The sequence below is a fragment of the Chlorocebus sabaeus genome, chromosome X, assembly GCF_047675955.1.
Source record: "Chlorocebus sabaeus isolate Y175 chromosome X, mChlSab1.0.hap1, whole genome shotgun sequence".
NCBI classification, from domain to species: domain Eukaryota; kingdom Metazoa; phylum Chordata; class Mammalia; order Primates; family Cercopithecidae; genus Chlorocebus; species Chlorocebus sabaeus.
The window spans coordinates 33,156,118-33,168,793 of record NC_132933.1 but is presented as its reverse complement, the minus strand read 5'-3'; the positions used below and the strand labels follow the sequence as shown (position 1 = coordinate 33,168,793).

Below are 12,676 nucleotides of genomic sequence, written 5' to 3'. Positions count from 1 at the left end.
TCATAAATGAAAATTTTTAGGATGTGAATATACAAGATATTATGTAAGCAACTGTCCCCCTACTTGAAAACTTGTTTCCAAATAATTTTTTTAAAAAACATCCCTTTCAGTGTAACAGAACATTACCTAGTAAAATATCAATAGCTATGACAATTCATTTCTCTTTTCAAGGGAAATCACAAAACGGGTGAACAACCAAGTCAAGGGTGGTTTTTCTATTTGATAAATACATCCAGAACTCTGTACAGTAAATAAAGTTTGCATGCAGTTTAAGTATCTTTAAATGACATTTTAAGCAAATAAACCTTTTGCTTCATAATTAATGGTATATAAGAACCCTCCCCCATTTTTAATAGCCACAGGGATCTCTTTCCCAGTTCCAAAGAGGAATTCATGAAGACCAGGTACGTTCTTAAGTGTTTTCTGCACATCATACTAAATAACATGCAAAGAGTTCAACAACATTCTTCTTAAAGGTAAGTATTACTCTTTAAAATGGGCATGTTAACCACTGAGAAAAAGTCCACTCAACTATTTCCATTAATTACACTGCTTCATTTGGTCATCGGTAGTAAAAAAGGAGTCAAATAATATTGAATCAACAGGTTAGTTTATCCACTGGCTACTGCATATGACACCAAATGCTGCAACATTCTATGCAATATAGTTGTACTGGTTTGGATTTTCTTTATCTCTTTCCATGTAGTCCCGGTCAATTAAAGATTCTATTCTCTTCTTAAGATCAGCAGGCTGTAAGAGAAGGCAAATTTTCAATGTAAAGTTCATTATCATTGGCTCAAGCCCATTTAGTTAACACCCCATTAAAAAGACAACAGTTTTGGCTCACGAATTTAATCTCCTTTTTTAAAATTTTTATTTATTTAAATATCTTTTTTAGAGAAAAATATCATGAAAATAAACCAGGTTTAAAAATGTTTTATACACGTTGAAGATTCTTTTTTTTTTTTTTTTTTTGAGACGGAGTCTCACTCTGTCACCCAGCCTGGAGTGCAGTGGCACCACCTCGGCTCACTGCAACCTCCACCTCCTGGGTTCAAGCGATTCTTCTGCCTCAGGCTCCCAAGTAGCTGGGACTACAGACACAAGCTACCATGCCCGGCTAATTTTTGTATTTTTCGTAGAGACGGGGTGTCACCATATTGGCCAGGTTGGTCTCAAACTCCTGACCTCAGGTGATCCACCTGCCTCGGCCTCCCAAAGTGCTGGGATTACAGGTATGAGCCACCATGCTCAGCTATGTTGAAGATTTTTTAACACCAGAAATGTTTTCGATTTTTAATTTTTTTTAATAGTTCTTAATTTTTTAAAAAATAGACAGGGTCTTGCTATGTTGCCCAGGCTTACCTTAAACTCTTGTTCTTGAGTGATTCCCCCCAGCCTCAGCCTCCCATAGTACTGGAATCCCAGTACTCACAGGTATGAGCTACCCTGCCTGGTCCTGATTTTTTCATTTTGGAATATTTGCATATACATAGTGAGATATCATGGAGATGGGACCCAAGTCTAAACACAAAATTCATCTATGTTTCATATATACCTTACATAGCCTGAAGATAATTTTATACCTTTTGTGCATGAAACAAAGTTTTGACTGCAACCTGTCAAATGACGTAAAGTGTGGAATTTTCCACCCGTGGCATCATGTTGGCATTCAAAAAGTTTCCAATTTTAGAGCATTTCAGATTTTGGATTTTCTCATTAAAGGTGTTCAACCCGTACTATATACTATACATACATTAAACTGTCACACCCTTGTCATATTGTTACGCAATACTTTCTATTACTTTTCTATTTTAAAGAGGTCATGCCAGAAGCAGCTACCCTTTGCGTGGTTAAATACAAAAGACTACATTTATTGTAACTTCACATGAGGACTATAAGGTAGTTTAAGAACACTGAATACTAGTTTTGTCAAGATAGTTTGTGAATTACACCTTTACTTTGGGCAAGAGTTAGTTGGCTTAATTTTTATAAATTAAGATTTAAAATGTATTGACAAAATCACTATTTAGACCAGGTGTGGTGGCTCATGCCTGTAATCCCAGCACTTTGGGAGGCTAAGACGGGTGGATCACCTGAGGTCAGGAGTTCAAGACCAGACTGGCTAACATGGCAAAACCCCATCTGTACTAAAAATACAAAAATTAGCCAGGTGCGGTGGCGGGTGCCTGTAGTCTTAGCTACTAGGGAGGCTGAGGCAGGAGAATTGCTTGAACCTGGGAGGTGGAGGTTGTAGTGAGCTGAGATTACGCCACTGCACTCCAACCTGGGTGACAGAGCAAGAAGACTTCATCTCAAAAAAAAAAAAAATCACTATTTAAAAGAATACTGGCCAGGTGCAGTGGCTCATGCCTGTAATCCCAGCACTCTGGGAGGCTGAGGTGGGCGGATCATGAGGTCAGGAGTTTGAGACCAGTCTCGCCAATATGGTGAAACACTGTCTCTACTGAAAATACAAAAATTAGCCAGGCGTGGTCGTGCGCACCTGTAGTCCCAGCTACTTGAGAGGCTGAGGCAGAAGAATTGCTTGAACCCGGGAGGCGGAAGTTGCAGTGAGCCGAGATCACGCCACTGCAATCAAGCCTGGATGACAGAGTGAGACTCCATCTCAAAAAAAAAAAAAAAAAAAAAAAAAAAAAAAAAAAAAAAAAAAACTACATGAAATGGCTTGATAAATGAAGTACCTCATAATTTAGATCTTCATACTTCTGGTTTAATGCATCTGACTTGGATTTCTGCATCCTGTGATTTAAAAGTAATCAAGAAAGCTTGTAGCTTTATCTTCATGATTGCATTCTAAGCTCCTGGATGACAAAATTCCACTATATATCTTATGTATCTAGCCTGTAAATATAATATAATCTTGTTTGCTAATAGAAAGTTTTTCAGTATAAGTAAAATGACCACTTGTTCAAGAGGGGAAAAGAGGTGAGACAGTCTGATGCAGCAGTGAAAATTTTATCCAGAAATCCCAAGGTTTGGAAATCAAATGACTTTATCTTAATTACAGTGAAAGACCTAGAATATCAGCACAATATTAACTACAGCGATTCCCTAATTTCCCCAGCATCAGTGATCTCTCTGGCTTCAGCTGAAATGATTGTTAGGCAGAGCATGAGGGTAAGAGTGTGGTAATAAGGAATGCAATATTAGGTTTGGAGAAAAGAAAATGCTTACCTTATTAGAACTAAGAGCTACAGAGTGCTTATTATGTACCAGGTCCAGTGCTAAGATTTTTACATTCATGATCTCATTTAAACCTCACAATAATCCTACAAGGTAAGCACTATTATCTCAATTTTACAAAAGAGGAAACAAGATCAGCAAAGTGAAGTGATTTATGAAAGTCTAAAGCTCATAAGAACCCTAATAGCTAGCAGTCTATTCAAACTCTATCAATGTTTATCATCCAAGGGTTTGGCTATCTACCTCCTAAAACTTGGAAAATAGGCCAGTACGACATCACATTAAGTGACTTTATTATTGGGCACTCACAGTGGAACATTTCCATTTAATGACCAATTTCAGTTTACCAGAACTATCACTACACTTTTCAAAAAGATGCTTAATGATGACTAGTTATCTGCATGGTCTTTAACAGATGATCTCTTATATAAGCTAACTAAACAGGAGATTTAACTCAATCCACAATAACCGAATCTGTCAAATACCATGGTATTTCAACAAATACCATGGTATTTCAAGAGGAAAAGTAGTAAATAAACCAACCAAGAAGTTCAAAAGAAATATAGTGAATAAACTTGAAAATTTCAAAGACTCACTTAGCAGTTAAACTTTCAGGTATCCAGGATTTTCTGTTATTTTCCCCTTTTGTCACTGCTGCCCACATATGCCAACAAAGTTTTTTTGGAAATCATATGCATCAACATGGAAAATTAAAACTTTTCTCTCTCTAAATGGTCATGACGCTTTATGTTTGCAAGATTTGTATCTGAAAATCTAACCTACTTTCTTTTATTTATAACACGCTCAATAGGAAAACACAGAAGTACCTACCTTAACTGGAAATTTCAACTGGTTGTACACTTCTGAAACAAGGAGATTGTGGCTAAGTGTCTTTCTCATCTTCATAATTCGAACAATTGCAGCATCAATTTGATATTGTCTGTCTTGAAATACTCTTTCTGTAGTGCTTGCTTGTTCTTCAACCTAACAAAAAAGTTTTAAACCTAAGAATTATACCAGAAGCAAAACCTGACTATTTACATAAATTGTGCATTTTAGGGATATGGCATTGTTATTGCTTTAAAGGTACTGAATTTTCTAATTGGGGTCTTATAAATATAGATGCTGACAGAGAAAAAGCCTACAAACATAACTCCTTTCTGTTCTGATTATATTGCCCTATACCAATGAAGTAATGCTAATATTAGTTAATAGAAAAACATCATCTTTGAATTGCTTTTCTAGAAGTAGAGATAGCTGATATGGAATTTAACATTTTGTTTTTTTACTCTGTCTTTGATATCTTCTAAATATGTGTATCAGTTTCAATGGATTGTTAACCAGATTTCTCTATGACAATAGCTTTTCTATAAAGTGACTGACTCTGTCTGACCCAACTCAAGGCATGGTATTAACTGGCTAAGCAAACTAGTTAAGAGTCAAACTCTTTGAAAATTAATTTTTATTTTGTAATATATAAATCAGACATGCATGCCATTAATGCTTACAATCCTTCAAGACTTATAGACATGTAGGTATTTAGGAGGCGGTTTACCAATCTTGATGCTAAAGCAAAAATGTTCATCTTTCGTAACTAAACCAAAAAAAGTCTGGGCTTTTTGCAGCAGTTTCTTCCTGGTACAGCATAAACATTTTAAAAGTAAGGACACGGTAATCCTTTAAGAAAATATCCTTTGATGTGTATGTGAAAATGACAGGAACTTGTTTGAAGATACCGGTCGCTGTCCTACATTAAAACTTTTCTCGGCTGGGCGCAGTGGCTCACACATGTAATCCCAGCACTTTGGGAGGCCGACGTGGGTGGATCGTGAGGTCAGCAGTTTTGAGACTAGCCTGGCCAATCTGGTGAAAACTCATCTTTACTTAAAATACAAAAATTAGCTGGGCGTGGTGGTGCACGCCTGTAGTCCCAGCTACTCAGGAGGCTGAGGCAGAAAAACCACTCGAACCCAGAAGGCAGAGGTTGCAGTGAGTCAAGATCGCGCCACTGACTCTAGCCTGGGTGACAGAGTGAGACTCCATATCAAAAAAAAAAAAAAAAAAATTTTTTTTTTCAAATATTGCATTAAACCTTATTGGAACTGAAACCATCAGTTTCAGGATGCTGCAGTTGGAAGTCTCTTACAAATTCAAACGGCAAAAACAAACAAAATATTCACCTTCACTGTTTTTGTTTTTTTCTTTTTTTTAGACAGAGTCTCACTGTCACCCAGGCTGCAGTACAGTGGCGCGATCTCAGCTCACTGCAACCTCCACATCCTGGGTTCAGGTGATTCTCATGCCTCAGCCTCCCAAGTAGCTAGGACTACAAGCACGCACTACCACGCCCAGCTAATTTTTATATTTTTAGTAGAGACAGGGTTTCACCACGTCGGCCAAGCTGGTCTTGAACTCCTGACCTCAGGTGATCCACCCGCCTCGGCCTCCCAAGGTGCTGGCATTACAGGCGTGAACTACCGTGCCTGGCCCACCTTCACTGTTAATCAAACAAATAGTGAATAAATCATTCAGATTTTTCACCAAGCAAGTTGGAAAAAGAAAATATAATCTTTAGTGCTGGTGGACCCAATAGTAAGACAGGCTCTCATATGCTGCTGGACAGAGTATAAACTGGTTCAGTCTTTCTGGAACACAATATGACATTATGTACTAAGACTCCTAAAATGTTCATACCCTTTAACCCAAAAAAATCTACTTCCACACATTTATCATATATCAAAGAGATTAAAATTTAGGTTCAAAGAGGTTTCTTGCAATTTTATTTATAATACTAAAAAGTCATGAATTTAATTGCCCCAAAATGAACAGTGGTTGAATAAACTGTAAGAGCCATGTAAAAATATTACACTGCCATTTGCCATTTTTTGAAGCTATTTAATGGCATGGAAAAATTCTAAAGATTGAATATTAAATAAACAAAGTAGGATATAAAACCATGTTGAGTATCAACCCAATCCTGTACAAGCACTCTCCCAAAAACCCAAAATCAAATACGGAAATATATTTAGCTGGACATAGCACAGAAAATGTTAATGGTATTGGCAGTATTACAGGTATAAAATCTTTATATATTTTGATTATTAACATGTATAATTCCAGTGTGTTAGGACTAGGAGAAAGTGAAAGAAATACCGTTTCTTTCATCTGGATTTGATTGATCTTTATCCTGAAAAGTTTGTGTTTGAAATCATCATTACAAATGAACTTGTCACCATCTTCAATATCTTTGCCCTTTGGATTTTTTGCCAGAACTCTAGCTTTGCCACAGGCTAATGACTGCAGTGTTCTCCTTAACTCTCCATCCTCTGAAGAAGAAAGAGAGGTTTAGTTATTTGTTACCAGCGTGAACAACTACCACATTCTACCTCAATCTAGTTTCCACTCCATCCCCCTATTAAAACTGTTTCATTTTTTCCCAAAGGTCACCAACAACTCTTCTTTGTCCTAGCCAATGGCTTTTTTCCTAGTTCTCTTCTTTTTTGAAAAAAAAATAGAGACGGGGTTTCACCATGTTGCCCAGGCTGGTCTCAAACTCCTGAGCTCAAGTGATCCACCCGCCTTGGCCTCCCAAAGTGCTGGGATTACAGGTGTGAGCCACCACGCCCAGCCCCTAGTCATCTTTTAAAGGTGTCAATTATCATATGATGTGGGCAACTACCAAATCTTCCAAAATGACATTTCACTTCTCTCTAGTTGCACGTTTAAACGGCAATTCCGCCTGGCTGCTTTACTATCAACTGTAGTCACGTCCAAAATCTGATTCATCATCTCTATATAACTGTGTCCTCTTTCCAACTGTCAGTGGTGATACTACTAACCTTCACAATTGGGAAACCCTGAAATCATCTTTTAACTTTTCCTTCTCCCTCATCCTCAACATAATAGCTAGCTGTTGCTTCCGCAGAGATGAGTTTTCTCCATTTTCATGGCCTCATTCTAGTCTAAGGCCCTTCCACTTTATGCCTGAATCATCCCAACAGTGTCTAAACTGGAATCCCTTGATCCTTCCAGTTGCCCTGTACATTGATTTCAGTAAGTGGTCCAAATAATTACTTCCACCATGCCACATAGTTGAGGCACTACAATGTAGGTTTGCATTTGCTAGATTTATCAGGTTCTCCACAATTAGGCCCTACTCATCCTACCTAATTTTTTAACTCACTATTCTGTTACAATTAAGCTCTTCATGATTCTTCATGATTCCATGCTACAATTAAGCTCTTCATGGGCCTATACTGTGCCCATTCCTACCTCCAATCTCATCTCAAAATATTTCCCCTTGCTGTATATGCCTTCTCCCTGACCAAAACTTGAAGGCCTAGCTCAAATGCCACTTGCTTCATGACAGCTTTCCCAATTGTGCTAGTCCACAGTGATCCCTTGCTTTGCTGAACTCCTACCACACTTAGTCAGTACCACAAGCCACTTAGTCAGTACTTATTGGTTTTGACATTATTTCAAGCGTCATTTCCCATTTTCCCTATGGTTATATTAAGAGTTTTGGCCAGGCGCAGTGGCTCACACCTGTAATCCCAGCACTTTGGTAGGCCGAGGCAGGCGGATCACGAGGTCAGGAGTTCGAGACCAGCCTGGCCAACATGGTAAAACCCCGTCTCTACTAAAAATACAAACATTAGCCAGGTGTGGTGGCGGGCACCTGTAATTCCAGCTACTCAGGAGGCTGAGGCAGGAGAATCACTTGAACACAGGAGGTAGTGGTTGCAGTGAGCTGAGATCACGCCGCTGCACTCCAGCCTAGGTGACACAGCAAGATTCCATCTTGACAGGGGAAAAAAAAAAGAGTTCTGGCTGGGTGCAGGGGCTCATGCATGTAATCGCAGTACTTAGGGAGGCTGAGGCAGGAAGATCCCTTGAGCTCAGGAGTTTGAGACCAGGCTAAGCAACATAGTGAGACCCTGTCTCTGCAAAAAAAAATTTAAAAATTAGCCAGGCATGGTGGCATGCACTTGTAGTCCCATCTGCTTGGGAGACTGAGGCAGGAGAATCACTTGAGCCTGAGCCATGATTGTACCACTGGACCCCAGCCTGGGTGACAGACTGAGACCCTCGTTAAAGAAAAAAAAAAACCCTCAAAAGAGTTCTGAGGCAAGGGATTATTCCTATAAATATGTCCCTCAGACCTCTTAACATAGTGGTATGCACATAGTGAACACTTAATGTTTGCTAATCAACCAATTCAACACAAACCTATTCCGGTTGCCTGCTTGATCTCTTCTAAACTGAACTCCTCTCCCTCATTAAACATTAGCAGCACCAGTGTTTGAAAAAGAGAGACCTGGAGTTCTTTTTTACCCTGTTGAAGAAATAAAAGTGTTTAGCCATCACTTTTTAAAAAACACATGAAAAATTAATCAAATCATCTCTTACAGGAAAAGCATTTTTCAATTAGTAGATTTAGAAACATGATTAGCATTATCCAGCAAAGCCACTTGATGTGGTAATACAGTATTTCAGTGTGGGGTTTAGGTGTGACCCTACCTAAAACAGGGGGAAGGATTAGCTGACCTTTTAACAGTTTATTTTTAAGCCTTATAAATAAAGTAATGAAAATTAATCAGCCTTATGTGTCATTCTAGATCTTCATCACAAGCAGCAAGAAATCACTATTTCAAATGTATTTTTTATTTGTTTGGCTCAGATTAGTCATGAAAAGCTAAAGTTTTTTGAGATTAGATATTGCACACTGTTCCCCTTAACTCCCACTCTATTCGTAGCTCCCAGCAACAAGATTTCTGTCAAGAAGTGGCAGTGTTAGGCTGGGTGTAGTTGTTCATGCCTGTAATCCCAGCACTTTAGGAAGCGGAGGCAGGAAGATAGCTTGAGCCCATAAGTTTGAGGTTACAGTGAACTGTGATTGTGCCACTGTACTCCTGCCTGGGTGACAAGAGTGGGACCCTGTTCTCTAAAAGTAAACAAATAAATAAAAATAGGAAGTGGCAGTGTAAAGTTTTCATCTACAGGTGAGGAAAGAGTAGGGGAAAAGTTCATTGCTTTTCGTTTTGCAGAAGGGCCAAATCAATTGTGGAAAGACCACACAGCTAAAATTACTTAAAAATACATAAAGCTATGACAAGCTCTCACTGTCGTCATGCGGATATCTAGGATACAATTATAAAACAATAGCTTAAACTAGCCAAACGTGGTGGCTCATGCCTATAATCCCAGCACTTTGGGAGACTGAGGCAGGCGGATCACAAGGTCAAGAGATAGAGACTGGCCGGGTGCGGTGGCTCAAGCCTGTAATCCCAGCACTTTGGGAGGCCGAGGCGGGTGGATCACGAGGTCAGGAGATCGAGACTATCCTGGCTAACATGGTGAAACACCGTCTCTACTAAAAATACAAAAAACTAGCCGGGCGTGGTGGCGGGCACCTGTAGTCCCAGTTACTTGGGAGGCTGAGGCAGGAGAATGGCGTGAACCCAGGAGGCGGAGCTTGCAGTGAGCCGAGATCGCACTACTGCACTCCAGCCTGGGAGACACAGCGAGACTCCGTCTCAAAAAAAAAAAAAAAAAAAAAGAGATAGAGACCATCCTGGCCAACATGGTGAAACCCCGTCTCTACTAAAAATACAAAAAAATTAGCTGGGCATGGTGGCGCACGCCTGTAGTCCCAGCCACTCGGGAGGCTGAGGCAGGAGAATCACTTGAACCTGGGAGGCAGAGGTTGCGGTGAGCCAAGATAGCGCCACTGCACTCCACCCTGGTGACAGAGTGAGACTCTGTCTGGAAAAAAAAAAAAAAACACAAAACAATAGCCTAACCTTTCAGTTAAGAAAGATGACCTAAATATTAAAGACAAAGATGAAAACTAAAAGTTTTGGGAACATCCACTTACCTCTTTAAATTCTGCTTTAAGCACACAGTGTCCTAGGGTTGACTGCCACTGAAGTTTCCTGCCACTATGTTTGCCTAGGTAAAATGTCTTGAAAATCTCCTGAAGTTTTACCATCTAAAGTAAATAAAATAAGGCTTTATTTAAGCTCTGTACCCAATACCACATTTACCACTTTTTATACTTACCTCATGTGATATAATTTCTGGAAAATTTTAAGACTATATCCAGTAGGTCCACCAATCACTCTGATGAAAAATAATGATCTCCCAACCACCAAATCAAATGGGATTTATTAGGATTTATACCCTTTGCTCTCTCTGAACCATTTAATCATCCACTCTTTTGAAACATTGACCTGCAGCAGCTTTTGTGCCTCTACACTATGCTGGTTCCTTTATCTCACTGTTGCTTCTGCATTGGTTTCCTTCACAGGTTCCTCTTTCTACCATCTGCCAAATGTGAGCCTTTTCTAAAGTTCTGCCTCTGCTGTTTTTTCTTCCTCTTTGAGACAGATCTACTCCCTGGGCCTTCATAATCATCTCCATGGAGGATTCTCAATATCTGTCTGTCTAGCCTTAATCCCTTTTATGGACTTCAGTCCTGGGCTAGACAGTTTCCCAGGAGTCAGGATAGATTTAATCAAGCATCCATCATTTAGCAATCCCACCTACGGGTGAAATATGTGCAAGAATTCTTAATAACTAGGTAGAGTGAGGGGTATAATCTGTGAAGATGGAAGAAGAGCCAGGGAAACTGACCCTGAACCCAGAACTTTGGCATTATTAGGTAGGCTCTTAACTGGACTTAGAAGTACAAAAGTAAAATATTAAAGCAGTTGGTATTTGGTGTTGGTGTGTTTACTGACATTCACTTTTAAAAGTATCTATGGCAGGCCTGGTGACTCACACCTGTAATCCCAGCACTTTGGAAGGTTGAGGCAGGGGGGATCACTTGAGCCCAAGAGTTCAAGACCAGCCCGAGCAATACAGCGAGGCCCTGGGTCTCTATTTTTTTCTAAGTATCTATTTTTAAATGACAAGCAAAATGGAAATGCTATGATTTCTATGCCTATAACTCAGGTTCTAAACAGTAACTCTTACCTCTGGTGGTAAATGAACTTCCATAGGCACATATGTTGGCCAATAGCCCATTGTCAGGATATTCACAGTTAATTCAATATTTCCCGGAACATTCTGATTCTGCATATACTATAAGATCAAAACACACACTGAGATCTTAAAACTGCATACATTTTGTATCATAATAACCTATTTAAGAAGTTCCCCATTATGAAATTACATGCAAACACTGACCATCCTTAAAATAAAAGGCAATTATTAAGAGGACTTTAAATGAAGCCTACACAAAATGCATTAGGCAAGTACAGAGGTTAACATTTTGATACAAAGGCATACGAGGATCACATGACCTCATTAGAGGCATTATCAACTTAAATAATTTCTCACATACAGTGGGCTGTTACAGGATCTCTCCTCCACTCTTTTCCCCAATACCACCTGCAATCCCCACCTTTGAATACCCCTACATGGCTTAAACATCTTGCAGCAATCCCCATTCCTCACCCCACCAGCCAGCCCAAGTCTCCAGTTTTTCGCTTGCTCCACTGCCTGTCTGCAGGGAGTGGCCTGGAGTAGGGAAGGAAAAAGAGAGGAAAAGGGCAAAGCAGGTAAGCCCCATTCTGTAGCTACTATAGAATTCATAATCTTACTGACCCTGATTTTTTCTTAATTCTTTCACTTCCACTTCCCACCTTAGCAACATTGTGGGGTAAAGAAGTCACTACTAAAACCCCAAAAGAGGAAAATCTAACTTGCCATCACTATCACCTATGTTCTTAAACATTTCAAAACTACTTTCTACCTACATCTTCAAAACTGTGGATCTAGCTTTCTATCCCCAGTGTCCCCAAAGGCTTTATACAGCTACATTATCACTTCTCCTCTCTCCCCACTGCAAGCTCTGAACATGCAAATCACCAAATGATAAGACGCTGGGGAAAGCCCTGTTCCCACTATAGCTCTTCTTGTACTGACTTCAGTTCAATACATTTTATTTTTATTTTTGTGTTATTCTGGGTATTTGTTAAAAATAAATCCTAAAGTAGGTCAAATATACTTATATTTCACCAATGATTTTTTTTCTACTGTGAATATCACCTCAGTTGCCATGAAGTAATTACAACAAACACGTTTCTATTTATCCTCTTCAGTACAAATCACAGCAAGCGGATAACTAAATATAACTAAGTTCGAGGAATTAAGTAAGAGTTTAACTCACTTTTACCTGTTTGAACTGAATCATGATGTCTTTAGAAAGTTCCATGTCTTTAAACATTCCTTCAAGTTTGCTGGTGAAAGCAGCTCCGCATTCTATTAAAGATGTTTGTACATGTATAATATTTTAAAGTGGTAAAAACAAAAGAGGTTTAAAAGTGGGAAACACGAAATACAAAACTTACTTTAGTATGATCTGTAACTTTCATAAGAATAAAAAGAAATCCTTACCCCAAAGTGTATGCCCCATTAATTCAGAGTCAAACTCTTTAATCCTGTAGTAACCTTATCTACTATT

General features: G+C 39.1%; 1 protein-coding gene across 4 annotated transcripts in view; it reads right to left on the bottom strand.

Moving 5' to 3' along the window:
- Positions 1-200: 200 nt before the first annotated feature.
- CUL4B (cullin 4B) overlaps positions 201-12,676 on the bottom strand; it is a 35,771-nt gene continuing 23,295 nt past the window's right edge. For 2 of the 4 annotated variants that reach the window (XM_037989093.2, XM_008019464.3), the window contains 7 exons: positions 12,389-12,474; positions 11,185-11,292; positions 10,085-10,198; positions 8,437-8,542; positions 6,361-6,533; positions 4,039-4,191; positions 201-750 (listed from right to left, as the gene is read on the bottom strand). In XM_037989093.2, coding sequence (XP_037845021.1) covers positions 655-750; positions 4,039-4,191; positions 6,361-6,533; positions 8,437-8,542; positions 10,085-10,198; positions 11,185-11,292; positions 12,389-12,474 — 836 coding nt within the window. In that variant the 3' untranslated portion in view covers positions 201-654. Of the gene's footprint in view, positions 751-2,705; positions 2,764-4,038; positions 4,192-6,360; positions 6,534-8,436; positions 8,543-10,084; positions 10,199-11,184; positions 11,293-12,382; positions 12,475-12,676 lie in introns of all 4 variants that reach the window. The other 2 variants (XM_037989094.2, XM_037989092.2) reach the window with 2 other exon arrangements.